This window comes from Somniosus microcephalus, chromosome 14, assembly GCF_052327205.1.
Source record: "Somniosus microcephalus isolate GS21.2 chromosome 14, FLI_Smic_1.0, whole genome shotgun sequence".
NCBI classification, from domain to species: Eukaryota; Metazoa; Chordata; class Chondrichthyes; order Squaliformes; family Somniosidae; genus Somniosus; species Somniosus microcephalus.
In genome coordinates this window covers 46,848,546-46,871,849 of record NC_141000.1, presented here as the reverse complement: position 1 = coordinate 46,871,849, position 23,304 = coordinate 46,848,546, and the positions used below count along the sequence as shown (strand labels likewise).

Genomic DNA, 23,304 nt, shown 5'->3' with positions numbered 1-23,304 from the left:
CTTATTCTTCGTATCAGTAACACTGAGAAAATGCAATATCATTGCAAATGTAAACACAAAACAAAGCTCACTGTCTACAGTCTTGCCAACAATTTACTGACAAAGTGTGGAAAATGATTTAGAGCATCTCGTCACCGCTTCCATCTCACCCAGTCTATAGAATTATCTACTAGATATTTTCTGATTCAAATGCTGCTAAGCTCAATATCTTGCAGAACACACTCTGGTGGTGACAAATATAAATCATAACTGGTGCTTGAAAAATGGAACCAATACAGATATCTTTCCTCAGTAACATCAAAGGTAATGATTTGATCTCTACTTTGAAATAATGGGAAAATTAAATGGGAATTTAAATTATGTTCTAAAATAAAATAGAAATCAATAATCAGAATTTGCTGAAAGATTTTGTCATTCATTTTCTTTTCAAGTATCTGAAAATCAACATCCATCCTGTAGAGGACATGATGACAGGAGTAAAATCGAAATGCCGATAAAGTAATTCACATTTGTTTAAAATGGAATTTGTTTTAAATGCCGAAACAATCTTGTCATCTCCTCTCTTGCAGAAACTGACTCAGCCCCTCAAGCTGGTTCTGCCATTCAATCAGATCATGGTTGATCTGTACTGCAACTCGATCTACCCTCCTTTGCTCCATAGCCCTTGATACCCTTACCTGACAAAAATCTGTCGGTCTCAGTCTTGAAAAGGTCAACTGACCCAGCATCTACAGCCTTTTGGGGAAAGAGTTCCATATTTCTATTACCCTTTGTGTGAAAGAGTGCTTGCCTGATTTCACTCCTAAATGGCCCAGCTCTAATTTTATGATTATGCCTCCTTGTTCTGGATTCCCTCACCAGAGGAACTAATTTCTCTGTATCTAACCTATTGAATCCCTTTAACATTTTAAACATCTCAATGAAATCACCCTTCAACCTTCTAAATTCAAGGGAATACAACCAAGTTTATCGAATCATAGAAACTTACAGCACAGGGGGCCATTCAGCCCGTCGTGCCTGTGCTGGCTCTTTGAAGGAGCAGTCGTGCCCAGTCCCACACCCCCGCTTTTTGTCTGTAACCCTGTAAGTTCCTCATCCTCAAGAACCCGTCCAACTCCCTTTTAAAATTATTTATGGAATTAGCTTCCACCACCTCTTCAGGTACAGTGCTCCAGATCCCGACAACTGAGTGAAAAACATCCTCATCTCTCCTCTAGATCTTTTCCAATGATTTCAAACCTATGATCTCCAGTTATTGACACACTCGCCAGAAAGAACATTTTTTTCCCTATTTATTCTATCAAAACATATCATCTTGAAAACCTCCATTAGGTCACCTCTTATCGAACCTGCCCTCAAAATTTAACCCTTTAAGTCCCTGTATCATTCTGCGCTGTACCCCCTCCAAGGCCAATAATTCCTTCCCAAGGTGTGGTGCCCAAAACTGAATGCCATACTCCAAATGGGGTCTAACCAAGGCTCTGTACAATTGAAGCATCTTTTCCTTACTTTTGTATTGTAACCTCCTTAAGATAAAGGTCAACATTAAATTAGCCTTTTTGATTACTTTTTGTATTTGTGCACTAGGTTTTTAAGTGAGGTGGCGCTTCATCCAAAGTAGTGAAATTCAGTGTAAGACATTTTTTTAATGAAATATACCATTTAAATCAAGCTCATGACACCCTCGTTCAGCCCCAAAATCATGCAGCAAAAACTGAAGTGTGCCTGAATAAACAGCAGAAGGCTGGGGACTCCAATTCTCCAATATCTGCCCACCCACAGCAAGGCTCTGCACTAATGACAGTCCGACTGTACTTAGTCCTCATTCATCTCCATACATCATCTACATTATCATCCTACACTATACATAATCCAAGTTCCAGTATATTGCACACTTTCAAGGTAATTTTTTCCCTCTCATAACCTTAAGTATTAATGCAAGTGGATAAAAAAAATCTTGATCCTGCTATTAAGTAGATAGTATGATGATTTATGGCCCACAAATTAATGTATCTCCACCTAGTGTTCACACCTGGCATCTGATTAATGTTTTAGGTACATCTTATCCTTAATCACATCAGTTGTCCTTGGAAGAGCAGGTTGTACGAAAATGGTCATCAGGTGCCCAAATAGGCTTGTTTATATGGTACTTGGCTGATTGATTAATTTTACCCGGTAAATACAGTACTGTACAAATAAATTCATGCAAATAAATCTCTTATTAAATCGTATTTTTATTTTCATACAAATAAAATGCATATTGTACATTCATTATTCAAGAGTCACTTAACGAGACAGTCAGTGATTGATGCCTGGATACTATGGGCTTTTGACTCCACGTAGCAGTCAGTTACATCCGATTCTGCGGCGCTGATGTGGTTAAACAATGTGTTGTAGCCCTTGTGGGAGGCAAATAATGAATTTTAGACAGCATTAAAAATACTTCTTGAAATGTGGAAATTTCCACGGGTGTGGGGTCGGGTGCTTCTGGGTCATCACTGACGTCTTCGATACAGGGTGTGGCACTTGAACAAGCACAGGAGTCGATGAAGTCTTGCTCCCAGGACTCGGCCAGGGATTCCTCAGCAGAAACATCATTGTCAACGGAGACAAAATCCTCTGCTAACATGGGGGTGGGCAGAGTGAGGGGGGGAACAGCAGGGGAGAGGGGTCAGGTCTGGCAGGTGGCTTCCCAGTTTCTTCTATACTGATGGGGAAGCTGCAATTAGCGAAGCACTTGGTGACAGTGGATGGTTTGAGCTGCTGGACTGCAGAGGCAATCCAGCGGCAGGCATGGAGTACATTGACTTGCTGGCGATTTCACTGGCAGGTGATGAGTATTGTGGGGGTGGATGTGGACTGTAAATCGATCTTGGTGACAACAGAGTGCAGTAGATGCTTGTGGTAGTAGGTTTTGAAGGTCTTGATTATGCCTTGGTCGGGGGGTTGAAGAATGGAGGAGGTGTTGGGTGGGAAGAATGCTAGCTTGATATTGCAAAGACAGTGAATAGCAGGGTGAGAGGGGGCACTGTCCACAAACAGAATGACCGTGCGTTTTTGGTGATGCATTTGACTGTTGAATTCCTTTTTTTTTAATTCCTTAACCCATGAAGTGAAGTTCACACTGGTCACCCAGGCCTTCTTGCTGTGCTCCCTGATGACTGGAAGGGTGGATAAGTCCAGGTCACAAAAACAGCTGGGGGCTTAGCAGCAGGGCTGATAACCAAAGGCATGGTGAACTCCCCCACAACCTTGCAGCAGAGGGCGGCTGTAATGCAATGCTTGGACTTTTTGCCTCCTTTACACTGCTCAGCTGAGGTGGTCAGGGTCTTGTAGTAGGGTCTGTCGCAGGGACACTTTCTAGTAGGAGAGCAGTGCGATTCATCAAGAAGTTCACGTTTACGCTTCAAGAAGCTGAAAACTTGCGTTTTACCACGAGAAGGCTTTTGTCAACTCACGGATGCTTTGGCTGCCATGCTCATGCTGGTTAATGAGCTTTTTTGATCCAGTGACAACTCATTGTGCTTCAGCTTACCAGCCATTTTCTCAAATCTTTCCTGGTAAAGATTTTCCAATCAATCTTGAAGAACCAGCTGAGATTATGATCAGCACCTAATCAGCTGCAACAATGCTAGGAACTTCAGTTTGGGAACAACAAAGCTGATCTGCCTGTACCTGCTCCAAATGACAATTCCAACGACAACAGACAACCGTACTGTGCTGCTTAGGGTTGGGTGAGTTCCTGCACATATTCTGCATCTGCGTGAGGGTCCGCACGCATGCGCATCAACCGGGCCCGCGCAAATTGGGAATCTTCAGAGTCCGCGCTCATGCGCATCTTTGGAGTTCGCGTTCATGCGTCTACTCCAAAATACTGGAAAATGCACCAAATAGAATGAAACATGCTGCCAAATATCCCAAACAGTAAATTACCATATAAAATGCACATTACCTAATTCTGTACATTAATACCACTAGACCACTGCTGACAGGTTAAAATAAAGTGCGGACTCTTTTTGTCATGAGAAGGCCTGACAAGATTGAGTTAACCCCCACTAGCCTGCGTAGGAAAAACAATTCCATTTAAGTATAATTATTCACCTTTAAAGGGTCACATTAAAGGTCACTTCACCTGTTAAAATACTGTATTGTTACAATAACATTTGCCAACTATGAAACAGAAAGGACACTTTCATACAGCAATATAACCCCATGTAGCAGGGGTGATGATATAATGCAGCATACTGAAACATTAAGATCACAGATCCCTCCCTACACAAAACTCCACCTAACAACACTGAGACAGCAGCCCGCCTCTGCTTGCTGCCTCCTTAGAGAGACCAGGTAAAATCAGAGGAAAGACCGTGCCTGGTTTCTGTACTCACCAGCTGTTGAGCAGCATTGGTACAAGCCTAGGAGCAGGCCAGTTTGACCAGAGGAAGTTTGTATCCCAGTTGAGAAGTGTATGAGTGGAAAAGGAGAATAATGGTGGATTCACATCTTCACCAAAAAAACAAACTGATCTGGCATTACAGCATTACATTGTTTAAATAAAATACACAGAGAAACTTTGAGTTGCCGCTGTGTGTTAATACCTGTAGAAGGGCAAATAGTGGCAGTAAATAACATAACACTGTAGCAGCTGAGTATTTCTGACCGAGCGCGACTGAAAATTCCCACTGAAATCAATAACAACCCTTTCAGATTAAATATGTTAAGGAAGTTTTTTTTTCTTACCTGCCAGTGGAGGATGATGCTCCAGATCAATCCCAGAGTAAGTTTATGATTTCCATCCACTATATCACTTCCTCCTATATTTACCAAATCCACCTGTAGAGTGAACAGAGGAGAAATATAACTAGGCATATTCTCTTGACAGCGTATTTGTGAAAAGGCTGGCCCAGGAGTTCAGCCAGGGTTGTTCAACCAGCCCTCTGCAAGGTCTTATACAAGAAATTCAAGCTCCAAAACAGCAGCACAATATGTGAATGTGTTAACAGTTATTTGCATGAATACAATTGTAGAAGTGAGTCAACTGCTGTATATTGTAATCCTGGAGAAGTATTTTATTGCCTTGCTGTTCTGTGGCACAGTAATGGGTTTAAGCAAGAGCTGGGTGCCATTTAAAACCAAAAGAGGAGTAGGCTTGATTTCTCAATTATAGGCTGTAGATGATATCCCTGTGAGAGAAGTTGGCAAATGCTACATGGTGAGATCAGAGCATCAGTACAGTGCGCCATGAAGTGATGAGACAGATTGTTTTTGGTCTCCCAGTGTGAAACCAGTGGGAGGTTAGCGGGACGAGATCAGTGACCATCTAGAAGAGTCAGTGGGGGACATGCCCCATTTTTTGGCTCATCCTCAAGTTGCATGTGGCCAGCTGCGTGGTGGTAAATTGCCCAATGCTGCAGGTTCTTAATGCGAGCAGCATTTACACTAGGACCTGGCTGCAGAGCAGAGAATCTTAGTTCTCACACCAGAACTTCCAAGGGAAGACACCCCTTCACATCTCTCATTCCTTCAGCACAGCCCTGCAGAACCCCACCTTCACCTCTGCACAATCGTTGCCTTCCCTGTTTCCCATGGCTGTCCATAAATCATCAGGAAAACTTCACTACACTGGCCTTCTGCATTCACTCACACACCCTAAAGCTGCTATGCCCCTCAACTTCTCCCTCTTGGCCACACTTGCTGCTTCATTATGCCCATTATGGTATGTTAGCTTAAACACGGTGAGTGTTAAAAGCCCCTGCCTAGGGCACTATTTACCTGCTTCCACTGTTCTTGCAGGATAAGCTAGCACAAAACAGAAGGGAGGCAAGCAAGCAACTTAGGAAGTTATTTGAAAACACACCACTATGGAAGAGAGCCCCCTTGATATAATGGGAAGAGATACATTATTTAGCATTGGCGGTGGTGAAGCTGGACAGTTGATGCTACAGCAGGGGTTCATAGGCATCTTCCCCACCTCTTCTCTCAGTCACACACTCACTCACCTCCAACATGACAATCTGGTGTGACATAGGGCTGCCAGTGATTCGGTCAGTGTGTGCTCTCAATACTATGTTCTAACTCTCCCCAGTTCCATCAGACAATGCAGATACAAGTACCACACAAAGCGATGATGAAAATCTTGATGATGAAAATCTTGATGATGATGCATCATCACTCACTCTTACAATACCAAGCACCAGCACAGAGATCGGTATCCTGCATGTGTTTGAGGGGGGAGTTCATTGTGGTTTGAGGGGGGGGGTGGTGCGGGGGCTGAGCACGTGAATAGGAGCAGGTGGAGATGACAAGGAATGCCAAGGGAACAACTAACCAGAGGGCTATCTCACATCCTAACTATGCTGAATATAGAGATGCAGACTGCAGGTTGCTGGTATTTCTTTTTTAAATATATCTGTGCACCAGCAATTGATGAAGGCATTGGACTGCCTGCCAGGGAGCTTTCAAAATATGGCAGACAGATTTGCGGATTGCACTAACTGCTTGCGTTTTCGTGGGGTTCTCATGCATGACAATCTACAATCAACCATGGACTGTGTGGTCAATCTGATGATCGATCGTGCTGAGCCCTCGTTTCCAAGCAGCCAGCCTTTTCCCTGCTGTGCAGGTGCAAACAATGGGGAATAGTTCACTGAAGCAATATAGAAACATCATGGCAGCTAGCAGGACAACGGGCACAACCCTGCTTGATGTGCTGCTGTCATCACACACCAGTTGCAATTAATGGAGTGGAACAATTTGTTTTTCAAGCTGGTGGCCACGCTGTATGAAGGAGCCCGTGGTGTGGATGCAGTCATGACTGTCCTGTACATGGGGAACTCCTGCAATCTTTATCAACGCTGGAGTCTTATCTTGCTGCTACTGGATGTCCATGGGGAGAGTGATGAATCTGTCGGCTCTGGCAAATGAGGCACCAGTCATCAGTTTAATACAAGCATAGACTGACTGATGTTATTGGTATCCCCTGTGCCAGGCTGGAAGAAACCAAAGGCAAAGAAGTTAAGGGCTGCAGTGACCTTGACTGCAACAGGCAGTGTTCTACCAGTTGGCTGAAGGTCTACTTGCCAGATGGCACAAATTAGGGTGAGATTAAGTAAGGTGGGAGGAGGCTCGCGTGGTGCATCCACCTGTTAGGCCGAATGGCCTGTTTCTGTGCTGTAAACTCTATGTAACTCTGTCACTGCCTCTCTGGAGAAACAAAGTCTCCTTACACATATTGTTCTGGGAGAAAACTCCAGATGTGTTCTTCTGGGCCTATCAACTCAGTTGGAAGGGTACGGATTTCTCCGAGAACGTATAATTCTATTTGGTCTCCCTACAGCTGCACTTCTGTTTACTCCCTCCTCCTCTTCCTGGAGTGAGTAGATTCCCAGACGCACCACCATGAAGAAATACAATGTAAAAAGTTCCTTCACAGTCCAGAACCTACAACAGCAAATAAAATAACATTTTCTAACTTTAAGGACAAAATATCCACAGCTAGTGCATGAAAAGTATATCCAAGCTATCAATACAGCTTTACCGAAAGCAGCTGAGAACCCCTTTCACTATCGTTTGAAATGGCCAAACAACTGTTACTACCCATGGTTTGTGGGAGGGAGCAAGAGGTGGTGTCGTCAGGCAGTAAAGTCAGGAAATTGCATTAGCATTTTAATGACACCACCCAACCCCAGTTTTCAAATACTCATGAGGTTCCCACCTGTTTCAGACGGGAGTTCTGGCCACCATAAATGTCCTGCCCAAGGAAATCAGTCAAGTTCTGCAGCCAGTGCAAACTGAGCACTTCATTTTCCACCCACTACCATCTTGTTTGATTTAAATGGAGCAGTAAGAGAGACCAGAATCACCTCCAAAGGTTCAATTCTTCAATGCCCCCCCCGTTCCCAATCTTCGCCTTATGTTAGGAAGGCATTGGGCAGAGACCAAAGGTAGTCCAGTGAGAGGAAGGGAAGATTGGCATGAAAGTCATCCCTAAACTGCCCTCATGCATCATCAACAGGAAAGTTAGACAGCAGCATTGGCACTGCGACCACGTCATCCACCAGCTCCCTCAGCTACAGCTGGTGCAGAGATTAGAGTTGTCCAAAGGTGGAGAAAAATGGGGCAAAATAGTGCAAGTTTATCCTCATAAAAATTGGAGAAAGCTGCTCACATTTTTCTTTAAAAATCAACTAGACATGAGTAAACATAGAAATATAGAAACATAGAAGATAGGAGCAGGAGTAGGCCATTCGGCCCTTCGAGCCTGTTCCGCCATTCAATGTGATCATGGCTGATCATCCAAATTCAGTACCCTGTCCCTGCCTTTTCCCCATATCCCTTGATCCCTTTAGCCTCAAGAAATATATCCAACTCTTTCTTGAATATATTTAATGAACTAGCCTCCACCGCCCTCTGTGGCAGAGAATTCCACAGGTTCACCACTCTCTGGGTGAAGAAATTCCTCCTCATTTCAGTCCTAAATGGCTTACCCCTTATCCTTAGACTATGACCCCTGGTTCTGGACTCCCCGGCCATCAGAAACATCCTTCCTGCATCTAGTCTGTCCAGACCTGACAGAATTTTATAGGTTTCGATGAGATCCCCTCTCAATCTTCTAAACTCCAGTGAGTATAAGCCCAATCGACACAATCTCTCCTCATACGTCATTCCTGCCATCCCAGGTATCAGTCTGGTGAATCTTCGCTGCACTCCCTCCATGGCAAGAACGTCCTTCCTCAGGTAAGGTGACCAAAACTGCACACAATACTGAAGGTACGGTCTCACCAAGGCCCTGTACAACTGTAGCAAGACATCCTTGTTCCTGTACTTGAACCCTCTTGCTACGAAGGCCAACATACCATTTGCCTTCTTAACCGCCTGCTGCACCTGCATGCTTACCTTCAGCGACTGGTGCACAAGGACACCCAGGTCTCTTTGCACTTCCCCTTCTCCCAATTTATTGCCATTCAAATAATAATCTGCCTTCCTGTTTTTGGCACCAAAGTGGATAACCTCACATTTATCCACATTATAGTGCATTTGCCATGTTTCTGCCCAATCACCCAACCTGTCCAAATCGTACTGGAGTTTCCCGACATCCTCCTCGCAGCTTACCCTCCCGCCCAGCTTTGTGTCGTCTGCAAATTTGGAGATATTACATCCAATTCCCTCGTCCAGATCATTAATATATATTGTGAACAGCTGGGGTCCTAGGACCGATCCTTGCGGTACCCCACTAGTCACTGCCTGCCACTCAGAAAACGACCCGTTTATTCCAACTCTTTGCTTTCTGTCCGCCAACCAGTTCTCTATCCAAGTCAATACCTTGCCCCCAATCCCATGTGCCTTAATTTTGCACGCTAATCTCTTATGTGGGACCTTATCGAAAGCCTTCTGAAAGTCCAAATACACCACATCCACTGGTTCGCCCTTATCTATTTTACCAGTTACATCCTCAAAAAATTCCAGTAGATTAGTCAAGCATGATTTACCTTTTGTAAATCCATGTTGTCTTTGTCCGATCCTGTCACTGCTTTCCAAGTGCTCTGCTATTACATCTTTTATAATAGACTCTAGCATTTTCCCCACTACCGATGTCAGGCTTACCGGTCTATAATTCCCCGCTTTTTCTCTACCACCTTTTTTGAATAGCGGGGTAACATTAGCTACCCTCCAATCCATGGGTACCGTTCCAGAGTCTATCGAGTTCTGGAAGATGACCAGTAATGCATCTACTATCTCTGGGGCCACTTCCTTAAGTACCCTGGGATGTAGACCATCAGGCCCTGGGGATTTATCGGCCTTCAGTCCCATCAATTTTCCTAACACCATTTTCCTACAAATACTGATTTCTTTCAGTTCCTCTCTTTCATCAGACCTTATGTTCCCTGGCATCTCTGGGAGGTTATTTGTGTCCTCCTTTGTGAAGACAGAACCAAAGTATGTATTTAGTTGGTCTGCCATTTCCTTGTTTCCCATTATAAATTCCCCTGATTCTGACTGTAAGGGACCTACGCTTGACTTCACCAATCTTTTTCTCTTCACATATCTATAAAAGCTTTTACAGTCAGTTTTTATGTTCCCTGATAGCTTACTCTCATATTCTATTTTCCCTTTCTTAATTAATCCCTTTGTCCTCCTTTGTTGACTCCTAAACTGCTCCCAATCCTCAGGATTATTGCTTTTTCTAGCCAATTTATATGTCCTCTCCTTGGATCTTATGCTATCCCTAATTTCCCTTGTTAGCCACGGTTGAGTCACCTTTTTCGTTTTATTTTTATGCCAAACTGGGATGAACAAATTCTGTAGCTCATCCATTCGGTCTTTGAATGTTTGCCATTGCCTATCCACCGTCAACCCTTTGAGCGCCATTCCCCACTCAATCCTACCCAACTCGCTCCTCAGACCATCGTAGTTTCCTTTATTTAAATTGAGGACCCTTGTCTCTGAATCAACTAATTCATTCTCCATCTTAATGAAGAATTCAATCATATTATGATCGCTCCGACCCAAGGGGCCTCGTACAACAAGATTGCTAATTAATCCTTTCTCGTTACATAATACCCAGTCTAAGATGGCCTGATCTCTGGTTGGTTCCTCGACATATTGGTCCAGGAAACCATCCCGTAAACACTCCAGGAATTTCTCCTCCACAGTATTGTTACTAATTTGGTTGGCCCAATCTATATGTAGATTAAAGTCACCCATGATGACTGCTGTGCCCTTATTGCACGCTTCTTTAATTTCCCTTTTAATGCCATCCCCAACCTCCGTCTTACTGTTTGGAGGTCTATATACCACTCCCACTGATGTTTTTTTCCCCTTAGTATTTCTCAATTCTACCCATACAGATTCCACATCATCAGAGCTAATATCCTTCATTACAATTGTATTAATCCCTTCTTTAACCAGTAATGCTACCCCACCTCCCTTTCCTTTTTGCCTATCTTTCCTGAATATCGAATAGCCCTGGATGTTGAGTTCCCAGTCTTGGCCATCCTTGAGCCACGTTTCTGTAATCCCAACCAAATAGTATAATATAGTTTTTTAAAAATAAACTTGACCTTTGAACTAAATGCCCAGTAAACAATGCCTTCCCACAGCTTTAAAATTCCGTGCCCTACAGTCTGATTATCATACAGATTCTATCAGCTCACACAGCTACTTACATTGCTCTTCTGCAAAATCTGTAGTGCTCGATTGACATTGTTCAGTGCATGAACCCTTGTAGATCCCTTTTCTTTTGCCTAGAACAATAAATTACACACGGATGAAAAATATATTTTAATTAAAAAATTAGATTTTTTAATCTATCATCAGCTATAGAGAGATCTACTGAAGTGCTGTCCGTAACTCCTCACCCCAATCCACTGCAGCCAAGGAAATAAAATGACATTCTAGCGAAAGATTCCTCTGGTGACAAAGATTCAGTGAATTGATCAACATAAGCCTGTAAGCATAAGTGACTTGAGAACAAACTGAGTGATCTAAATGGCCTTCAGCACCAAGTGCTGCAAGCTAAGGACAAAGCAAGCATGACGCCTCCAAGATCTCTCAACAACTTATGAATTTTTGTCATTCACGATTTGACATGGAAAGATAGATGCCTGGTATCTTCACAGAGATTTACGTCGTTCCTTCAGGGTTTCCACCAAAGTAACGGCGAATGATCGGGAGACCCCGATTCTACCTCAGAATAATTAGCAACTGGAATAAAATTATATTATTTTAAGTGAATAAATCTACAATTTTTTTCATGGTTTTACACTGTACAGTAGGCATGTGTAAGTTGTTACTTGTGTTCCTCTAAACATGCAAAGCTGTACTGTTGCTAAATACATCAGAAAGAAGTTATTTTCTGATTTAAGTTCCTCGGAGTCCACATCACGGAAGACCTCTCCTGGTCCCTCAATACCTCCTCTCTGGTGAAGAAGGCCCAGCAGCGCCTATATTTCCTAAGGAGGCTGAAGGGATGTAACCTGTCACCCCTGATCCTCTCTAACTTTTACCGCTGCACAATAGAGAGCATCCTGACGAACTGTATCACAGTATGGTATGGCAGCTGTAGCTACTATGACCGGAAAGCCCTGCAGCGGGTAGTCAAAACTGCCCAATGCATTACCGGCACCCAGCTACCGACCATAGAGCACATATACCAGAAACGCTGTTTACGGAGGTCACGGTCCATCATCAAAGACCCTACCCACCCCAGCCACAGTCTGTTCGCCCTCCTGCCATCTGGGAGATGCTACAGATGCATTCGCACCCGTAAGACCAGATTTAGGAACAGCTTCTTTCCCAGGGCTGTCATCCTACTGAACTCCACAAATAAACTCTAAAGCCTGCACATCTGCCAATGCACTTTATTATGGTTATGTTTATGTTAATGTATTACAAGCCAAATGTATGTTGAATGTTTAAATGTCTTAATCTAAATGTACACTCTCGGGAGCCGCAAGCCTACATTTCGTTGTACTGCACTTGTGCACTAACAATGACAATAAAGTTGCGGGAATCGCGGGCTGAGCGGCTGTATAAAGGCTCCAGAGACCAGGTAAGGCCTCAGTGCGAGAATCGGCGGGCTGAGCGGCTGTATAAAGGCTCCAGAGACCAGGTAAGGCCTCAGTGCGAGAGTCGGCGGGCTGAGCGGCTGTATAAAGGCTCCAGAGACCCAGGTAAGGCCTCAGTGCGAGAATCGCGGGCTGAGCGGCTGTATAAAGGCTCCAGAGACCCAGGTAAGGCCTCAGTGCGGGAATTGCGGGCTGAGCGGCTGTATAAAGGCTCCAGAGCCCAGGTAAGGCCTCAGTGCGAGAATCGGCGGGAATCGCGGGCTGAGCGGCTGTATAAAGGCTCCAGAGCCCAGGTAAGGCCTCAGTGCGAGAATCGGTGGGAATCGCGGGCTGAGCGGCTGTATAAAGGCTCCAGAGACCCAGGTAAGGCCTCAGTGCGAGAATCGGTGGGAATCGCGGGCTGAGCGGCTGTATAAAGGCTCCAGAGACCCAGGTAAGGCGTACCAATCTCCAGTCTTGGAACTCAGAGGGAAGGAGAGAGGTAAAAAGTAATCCAAGTGTGACGTCACCAGAAAACGGGTAAGTGATTGGTTGGTGAGTATTTCTCCCTTTTTAAGCTTTAATCTCTTTGGTTTATAGTTTCTAAGGTGCGATATTCACCATCTAGAATCGGGGCAGAGGGTATTTAAGAATAATATTAATAAATTTAATTAATTACATAGAATGGGAGATCAGGTGGTGTGTTGCTGCTGCAATATGTGGGAGCTGGTGGACACCATTGATGCTCACGGTGATCACATTTGCAGTAAGTGTTGGCTGCTCGAGGAATTCCGGCTCCGTGTTGAAGAGCTGGAGTCCGAACTTCAAACACTGAGACACATCAGGGAGGGGGAGAGTTACCTGGACTCTGTGTATCAGGAGGTAGTCACACCAATTAGATTAATTAATTCAGATGTAGTCCGTGGCCAGGGTCAGGATGGTGTGACTAGAAGTGAGGCAGGTACGGGGATCCAGGAGGTAGTGTTGGGGGAGCCGCAGCCCTTGTACTTGTCCAACAGGTTCGAGGCTCTTACTCCCTGTGAGGATGGGAACAGGGACTGCGGGGAGGATGAGCAACCTGGCCACAGCACCGTGGAGCTGGGGGCCATTCAAGTGGGGGGAGTTAAAAGAAATGTTGCAGTGGTAGGGGATAGTATCGTTAGGGGGATAGATAGAGTTCTTTGCAGCCGAGAGCGAGAGTCCCGAAGGCTGTGTTGCCTGCCCGGTGCCAGGGTTAAGGACATCTCCTCTGGACTGGAGATAAACTTGGAGTGGGAGGGGGAGGATCCAGTTGTCGTGGTCCATGTTGGTACCAACGACATAGATAGGACAAGGAAGGAGGTTCTGCTGAGGGAGTTTGAGCAGCTAGAGGCCAAATCAAAAAGCAGAACCACAAGGGTAATATTATTACCTGAGCCATGAGCGAATTTGGCTAGGGCAAATAAAATTAGAGAGTTAAATGCGTGGCTCAAAGACTGGTGTGGGAGAAATGGGTTTTGCTTCCTGGGACACTGGCACCAGTACTGGGGCAGGAGGGAGCTGTTCCGTTGGGATGGGCTTCACTTGGCCCGTGCTGGGACTAGAGTCCTGGTGGATCATATAACTAGGGCTGTAGAGAGGGCTTTAAACTAACTAGTGGGTGGGGGGGGGGGGGGGGGGGGGAGGTTCCTAGAGAGCAAATAATAAAAATGACAACAGAGAAGGTCATAGACTTAGGTAGCAGTGGGGAAATTAAAAACCAGAGCGTGTCTGGAAGGGGCAGAAGGTATGGAGTAAAAGGTAAAGTAATAAAAAGGGCAAAAGCAGGAACTAAGTGTCACAAAACATCTTTGAAAGTTCTCTATCTGAATGCACGTAGCATTCGTAACAAAATAGACGAGTTAATGGCACAAATAACTACATATGGGTATGATCTTGTGGCCATTACAGAAACATGGCTGCAGGGTGACAATGCCTGGGAATTAAACATACCAGATTATTTAATGATCAGGAAGGACAGGCAGGAAGGAAGGGGAGGTGGGGTGGCTATGTTAATAAAGGAAGGAATCACTATAATACAGAGAAATGATACTGGGTCAAAAGATCAGGATAATGAAACAGTTTGGGTGGAGGTAAGGAATAATAAGGGGAAAAAAACACTAGTGGGCGTAGTCTATAGGCCTCCGAACAGTGGCAACTCTGTTGGACGGAGTATCAATCAGGAAATAGTTGAGGCTTGTAATAAGGGAACATCTATAATTATGGGGGATTTTAACTATCATATTAATTGGACAAATCAAATTGGGCAGGGCTGCCTTGAGGATGAGAGTTCATTGAGTGTATTCGGGATGGGTTTCTTGAGCAGTATGTAACTGAACCGACCAGGGGGCAAGCAACCTTAGATCTGGTCCTGTGTAACGAGACAGGATTAATTAAAAATGTCCTAGTAAAGGATCCCCTTGGAATGAGTGACCATAACATGGTTGAATTCCATATTCAATTAGAGGGTGAGAAGGTTGGATCTCAAACAAGCGTGCTAAGCTTGAATAAAGGAGACTATGAAGGTATGAGAGCGGAATTGAGTAGAGTGGATTGGGAAAATAGATTAAAGGGTAAGACGATACATGATCAGGAGTTATTTTACAACTTCCAAAAAAAATATATTCCACTGAGAAGAAAAGGGTGTAAAAGAAAAGACAGCCATCCGTGGCTAAGTAAAGAAATTAAGAATAGTATTCGACTAAAAACAAGGGCATATAAGGTAGCCAAATCTAGTGGGAGGATAGAGGATTGGGAAAACTTTAAAAGACAGCAAAAAATAACAAAAAGATTGATTAAGAAAGGGAAGATAGATTATGAAAGTAAATTAGCAAAAAATATAAAAACAGATAGTAAGAGTTTTTATAGTTATATAAAAAGAAAAAGGGTGGCTAAAGTAAATGTTGGTCCCTTAGAGGATGAGACCGGGAAATTAATGGTGGGAAATATGGAGATGGCAAAAACACTGAATGAATATTTTGTATCAGTCTTTACAGTAGAAGACACTAAGAATATCTCAACACTGGACAAACAGGGGGCTATGGGGGGAAGGAGTTAAACACGATCAAAATCACTAAGGAAGTGGTACTCGGTAAAATAATGGGACTCAAGGCAGATAAATCACCTGGACCTGATGGCTTACATCCTAGGGTCTTGAGGGAAGTGGTGGTAGGGATTGTGGATGCATTGGTAATAATTTTCCAACACTCCCTGGACTCGGCAAAGGTCCTGGCAGACTGGAAAACTGCTAATGTAACACCCTTATTTAAAAAGGGCAGTAGACAGAAGGCTGGAAACTATAGACCGGTTAGCCTAACATCTGTGGTAGGTAAAATTTTGGAGTCCATTATTAAGGAGACAGTAACAGGACATTTGGATAATCACAATTTAATAGGACAAAGTCAGCATGGTTTTATGAAGGGGAAGTCATGTTTGACAAATTTGCTGGAGTTCTTTGAGGAAGTAACATATAGGGTGGATAAAGGGGAACCAGTGGACGTAGTGTATTTAGACTTCCAAAAGGCATTTGACAAGGTGCCACACAAAAGATTATTGCTTAAGATAAAAAATCATGGGATTGGGGGTAATATTCTGGCATGGATAGAGGATTGGCTATCTAACAGAAGGCAGAGAGTTGGGATAAATGGTTCATTCTCAGACTGGCAATCAGTAACTAGTGGTGTTCCGCAGGGGTCAGTGCTGGGTCCCCAACTCTTTACAATCTACATTAACGATTTGGAGGAGGGGACCGAGTGTAACATATCAAAGTTTGCAGATGATACTAAGATGGGAGGGAAAGTAGTGAGTGAGGAGGACATAAAAAACCTGCAAGGGGACATAGACAGGCTAAGTAAGTGGGCAGAGATTTGGCAGATGGAATACAATACTGCAAAGTGTGAGGTTATGCACTTTGGCAGGAAAAATCGTAGAGCAAGTTATTATCTTAATGGCAAGAAACTGGAAAGTACTGAAGTACAAAGGGATCTGGGGGTCCTGGTGCACGAAACTCAAAAGGTTAGTATGCAGGTGCAGCAAGTGATTAAGAAGGCCAATGGAATGTTGGCTTCTATTGCTAGGGGGATAGAATATAAAAATAGGGAGGTATTGCTTCAGTTGTACAAGGTATTGGTGAGACCGCACCTGGAATACTGCGTACAGTTTTGGTGTCCATACTTAAGAAAGGACATACTTGCTCTCGAGTCAGTACAAAGAAGGTTCACTCGGTTAATCCCGGGGATGAGGGGATGGACATATGAGGAGAGGTTGAGTAGATTGGGACTCTACTCATTGGAGTTCAGAAGAATGAGAGGCGATCTTATTGAAACATATAAGATTGTGAAGGGGTTGGATCGGGTGGATGCGGGGAAGATGTTCCCGATGATGGGTGAAACTAGAACTAGGGGGCATAGTCTTAGAATAAGGGGCTGCTCTTTCAAAACTGAGATGAGGAGGAACTACTTCACTTAGAGGGTGGTAGGTCCATGGAATATGCTGCCCCAAAAAGCTGTAGAAGCTACATCATTACATAAATTTAGAACAGAAATAGACAGTTTCCTAGAAGTAAAGGGAATTAAGGGTTACGGGGAGCGGGCAGGAATTTGGACATGAGTCTAGGTTCGGATCGGACATGGCCCTGTGAGTAGCGGAGCGGGCCCAGGGGCCGTGTAGCCTGATCCTGCTCCTATTTCGTGTGTCTAATTCTGTTAGATTCAGGAGATGGTTCTGTGATAGTAGATTGGCGGTTAGGATCAGATCAGCCATGATCTTATTGAATGGCGGAGCAGGCTCGAGGGGCCGATTGGTCTACTCCTGCTCCTATTTCTTATGTTCTTATTATGATTATGATTATGATACAGGGTAATGAATCTCATTGCAGCAGCTCAGCAGCTCCTGACCAGGGCAGAGGTTCATGTTTGAAATCTGCCTATCAAACTCACTTGCCTCAGTTTAATACATTTGACCAGTACTCAGCCTGGCCACTAGATAGAATGCTATGTGAAAATGAGTTCTTTCCATCATGGTGGGAGAATGAAAGGGACAGAAGAGAGAAGGGAAGTAAAATTGAGGTGATCCCATTAGACACACCTGAATCACACCTTTGCTGGCCTTAAATGAAATGGAATCAACAATCAGAGCAGTCATTGTGATGGAGATATTAAGTGAAATGAATATTGTAGGACTTTTCAGATTATGATGTATGATATTTATTACATGAAGGGATGGTAATCCATCTTTAAAAAATAATTCAAATTTTGATTGTAAATAGTTTATTAAGTCATTTATCACAAAATCGACAATGGCCTGATTCTGACGCATGGCAAGCCTGGCAGACATAATTTGTAAGCAGGCTTCCTGCAAAGAAATGGGAACAAATCCGTCTGAAAAGACAAATGATTTTCAGAACATACTGATTTAAAAAACCTGCAGAAGCTCTCCTGACCCTGAAAATGAAACGGGTCACTTCATCACAACAGTGTTGTAACAGTGAGCAAGTCAGAAAAAAACAACATATATTTTAACACTGACAGTGTACCAAATGCAAGTTAAATGTCTAACAATCTTATTATCCATTTTCTGTTCATCACTTCCCCTTCCTTCACTATCTGTCCATCTAAAGCTGTCATTTATAGTTTGCTGACTCTATCTTGTATATTACCGGTGCCTGAAGGAAAACAGAGGTATAGTAATTGGTACTCCATCGATGGCATCCACGGTATCGGTCAACATAATTAATTCGAGAAACCTCGGGCAAAATTTAACCACGCTTAGTGCGCAGCTTCAGTGTATCGGTACCTTCCACACTAAGGGGATAGTTAGGTCTCTGTTAATATTAAAATATTTAAAAATAAACTTTGAATTGTTTGTGGGATCACCTGGGAACTTTCCACAGGTTGCTTTCCATTGACTGTTTCTTCAAAGTGGCTTTGTACAGCTGCCATTGAACTGAAATTGCTGCAGCTGTACAGTAGATTCTGCATCAATTCAGTACAATATTTGTAGTATACATGGCCCATAAGACTTGAAATGAAAGCTATTCGGTGGTTTGTCGAAAATAAAAAAAACTACCAGATAAGAATGATAAATCCTATGCTCAATTATAAAACAACATAAGTAAAGTGAAATAAAAGTTCCTCCAACTTGTAGTTCTACACAAAGAACTGCCACTATAGTACTAATACTGATAGCATTTGTCTACATGTTAAACTTGTACAACTCAAGAGAAAATAACATGCATTTACAATCAATGAAAAAAAGCTTTATACTTGTGGCCGAGGTTGACAGAATTTAGAGTAATGTAAATGCCCTACGTACTAGATCATGGCCAACAAGGCCCTCGAGAAGTTCCAGAAGCCTTCTTCCATCACATAGGTCAGTGAATAGATCTTCAATCAAAGGTTTCCCAGCCTAGGTGAAGAAAGAAAAGAGATATTTACAGGAAACAATATTGCATACCATAGAAATCTAATTTCCCAGCTGAAATGAAAAAAATTCAGAATTTCATTTTGGCTGTGAAGCACTATTTTGTTTAAAGTACAGTATTTAAGTATGAAATATTCACTTGCCAGTCAGCATTTATTGCATTTTCCTTATATTCGTTGGAGGTTTTCAACTCAGTCTGAAAGAAGGTGGAATTGAACAGTATGCTAAACTTCACTCAGGGATCCTAACCTTTGCATTCAGATTGTATTCAGAAATGGTTCAAGAAACTAAGCAAGTTGAAATCCTCCAATACATATTGCACATAATGTGTAATAATAATGAATAACTGTCTCAACATTTCATTTGTGACATTTGTGGCACTGCAATAAGAAATAAGCAGAGTTTTCAGAAAGTCGTCTCCACTGTGTACATTCAACTTTATTTAAAAAGGCAGTATTTATTAGGCAGTATATCTATATATATAAATCGATACTTCTGTCTGTCATTCTGTCTGTCATCTGTCATTCTGTCTGTCATCGCGTGTGCGTCTGGCGGGCTATGCGCTCGAAAGTTACAGGGCGTACCTACACGCGCGTTACCTCCAAAGAAAGCTTACGCTTCCGAGACGGTTTTAAGCGTATTTACGTTTCGGCCGGGCTAAAATCGTGCCCGCGGTATCCCAAAAACCTTCAACATTCCGCTCATTAGCATCTCATTATCCGCTCATTAGCGACAGAGTGACCTCGAGGTCAACCAATCGTACGGCGGCTTGCTGCCGCGTGCGTCCGGGCCCTCCTACGGTCGAGTGACGGGACGATTGACCAATCCTACGCTTTGGTGACCTGTGTGTGGGCGTGCCTTATCGTTCTGAACCGAGGTGAGTAGCCGCCATCTTGCTTCGATTCTTTTTCCTGCTTTCTGCGTCTTTCTTTTCAAATATACATTTCCAGCAAAATAAAATTCAATTTATTAAATTCTTTTAAAATAAATCACTCATTTGTAAATATTTTATCTAACCTGAACATTCTTTTTCCTACCTTTGCCCGTTTTTTTCTTAGGCCTGAAAGCCTGGGGCTTTCTTGCCCAGCCAGGCCCGAGCTAGGTAACTGGGCTGCTGCTAAGCTCCTCACCTGCACCCCCCCCGCCCGTGTCACGTTACCCGGGGCAACGGCGTCAGCCACGAGGGTCAGGGTGCGCGCGCAGGTGAGACTCTGTTCCGCGCTCGGCTCAGGCGGGGGGGGGGGGGGGGCGTGGCTCTCGAGAGTGCGGATCGGGTTACCCCGGCAACGGGAGTGCGGGCCGGCTGGGGCTTGGAGAGCGGGGCTCTCGGGAGTGCGGAGCGGGCTCGAAGAGCGGGGCTCTCGGGAGTGCGGGGCGGGGCGGCTGCGGCTTCGAGAGCAGGGCTCTCGGGAGTGCGGGGCGGGGCGGCTGCGAGAGCGGGGCGCTCGGGAGTGCGGGGCGGGGCGGGGCGGCAGGGTTACCCCGGCAACCGGGCGTGGCCGTGGCTCAGCCTCAAGCCCTCCCTTCCCCCCTCCCTCCCCCCCGCCCTCCCTTCCCCCCTCCCTCCCTGCCTTCCCTTCCCCCCCTCCCCCCCGGCCTCCCTTCCCTCCCCTCCCCCCCCGCCCTCCCTTCCCCCCCTCCCTTCCCTCCCCCCCGCCCTCTCTTCCCCCCCAGTCGCGCTCTCTCTCTCTCTCTCTCCCCCCCCCCCGCCCAGTTGCTCGCTCGCTCTCTCTTCCAACAACAACATGCCCTCGAAAAAGCCTCGGCACCGCCGGGCACTCCAGCTACTCTATATATATATAAAGGAATCGATCTGTCTGTCTGTCCTTCTGTCTGTCTGTCCTCGGGTGTGCGTCTGTCCGGCTATGCGCTCGAAAGTTATACGGCGTACCTACGCGCGCGTTACCTCCGAAGAAAGCTTACGCTTCCGGGACGCTCGTAAGCGTATTTACTTTTTGGTCGGACGAAAATTGTTCGCGCCTTAAGCAAAAAACCTTCAAAATTAAACTCATTATCTGCTAGCATTGATTGACTGACATCAAGGTTCGACCAATCCTGTGCCGTCACGATTGACCAATCCTACAGTACGGTCCCCTGATGGTTGGCCAATCGGTGTGTGTGTGTGTGGGCGGGGCTAATCGTTTTCATCTCGGGGATGTGGCAGCCATTGTTTCACTGCCATGACTTCAGCTTCCAGCTCAAACTACTTTGAAAGTTAGTATCTCTTTTAAAAATAACATAAGATTTACCAAAAACGTTTTATAAGTACTTTCACTTTCATCTTTCAAGGTATTAAAAGGTAGAAATGTTGCCCGGCAGCAGATTCACAAAGGGACACAGACAGGGCCCAAAAGCCTGGGACTCGATTTAAAATGTTGCCTGGCAGCAGATTCACAGAGAGGCCCCAAAGCCTGGCACCCGATTTAAACCGCCCGGCCCAAAACAGCCCTGGCAAAGCCGGGCTCCCCCCAGCTAGTATAATATAAAACTGATGGGATGGGACCATTCTTGTTTGTTCATGAAACAATGCAGCTGAAATTGTCACAAGACACGATCAGCCCAAAGCAACTCGGCATCCTGGTACAATAGACCACAAATCACACAAGAACATTTGAAGGGAACCAGTAGCTTAATTACAGAAAGCAATCATCTGAAAAGTTTTCTTTTTAAGCAGATGAGTCAGTTTGGAAAAGGTCATTTAAAAAAAAAGACAAATTTATTAAAGTTAGAGATATTAGGAATGGCAAATGGAATTTTCCAATCTTTTGTAGCCATTGGATCAAAACTTCCAATAGAGCATTGCCAGATGCAAAGTGAAGCTCACTCTTCTTGACCCCAACAACGTGCTTAATCCCAACCTAGTAAGTGCACCCTCACTCCGCAATGGCACTTCCATTATCTGCATAAACTAATTTTTGTGCCAAATTGAATTTGAATTTGACTGCCTCAAAGTCATTGCACGTAGAACCCTCACAGCTATTATGAGAGGAAGCCTCCATTTTATTATTCTGGGCAGGGTTGAAACCCAGCTCCCAAGAGTGAAATGACAGTGTTCTAACCCAGTGTACAAATAACCTAGTCTCCTCAGATCATTCCACTGGAATGATTCTTCTGGATGATGACAACCAAACATCATTTATTACATTAGGGAAAGTAGGACATTAGCATTCATCAAGCCTCAATGCCACTACCATTAGTGTGATGGAAAACAGCTACATTATTATTTTTGGGCTTTCCTACTGATATTTCCCAGACTTTCAATATGCTTTACTTCAGTTTTCACCCCGTTTCCAGCCTGTGACAATTAGGAATCTGCCCTTTTTACACCAGGTAAAATCAACCCACTCTCCACTACTGAAAAAAAAAGAGTTGGAGGTTTGTGCAGCTCAGAAGACTTTACTTATTTATCTCTGGGATCTCTGCTGGTGAAAGCAATAAAGCTAAGATGCGTAAACTCCTGACTTGCATTTATTCAGTAGGACTCCCGTCAGCTAACACAAAACAGAAAGGGAGGAAAGGACACAGGCCACAGATAAACAATCCTTGAGTCCCAGGTGCCAGGTTGAGGAACAATGGAATGGGTGAAGAAGCTTTCGGAAAGGGAGAGAGATCAACCAGAAGTTGTGGTACACATTGCAATTAATGATATAGGGAAGAATAGGATTCATGCCCTATAAAAAAAGTGTAGGGTACGAATCCTATTCTTCCCTATATCATTGGATCCAACATGGTAGACAAAGAATCAAGGGGTTGGATCCTGCTGCCAGAGGCAGCTTGGGATGGGACTTGGGATTTCCTGATCCATTTTCCTGTGTTGGTACAGTTTATATATGCAGGTTGGACATTGGACAGAATCCCCACCAGCAAAAGGCTGCTCTCTGCCACTGCAGCAGCAACACCACTGCAGCATCACACGGAGACCACGTGGCATTTAAGGGGGCAGAAGCGCCTGGAAGAGCTGGAATATCAAGACATAGATGGTATTTCAACCAACAGGCAATAGAGTTTGCAGGGTAGGTATTATGTCCGTGTATAATTGAGACACGGACTGCAGGAGTTGATTATAACAAGTCTTTACTGAATGGAGACAACCTGGAAACTGAAACTACAGAAGCCTGCTAGGGCCTTTTATACAGGGGTGGTCACTGCCGGTACTGCAGTCTGAGACCAGTTATTCCCTTAAAGGTACATACACAACAATTCCTCCCCTTTTAGATAAACCGTACATAACATTCATTTAACAACTAAATAATAACTAATTACAATTACAATTACGGTTGCTAGATACATTGGTTGAAGTTAAGCCATTATAAGTTCAGTCTTT

At 44.2% G+C, this 23,304-nt stretch overlaps 1 protein-coding gene across 8 annotated transcripts in view; it reads right to left on the bottom strand.

Moving 5' to 3' along the window:
- dmd (dystrophin) overlaps window positions 1–23,304 on the bottom strand; it is a 2,562,635-nt gene that overhangs the window by 1,892,042 nt on the left and 647,289 nt on the right. For all 8 annotated transcript variants that reach the window (XM_086007360.1, XM_086007362.1, XM_086007361.1 and 5 more), the window contains exons 3-5: window positions 18,873–18,965; window positions 11,163–11,240; window positions 4,738–4,830 (exon numbers count right to left, since the gene is read on the bottom strand). In XM_086007360.1, the coding sequence (XP_085863486.1) occupies window positions 4,738–4,830; window positions 11,163–11,240; window positions 18,873–18,965 (264 nt within the window). The remainder of the gene's footprint in view (window positions 1–4,737; window positions 4,831–11,162; window positions 11,241–18,872; window positions 18,966–23,304) is intronic.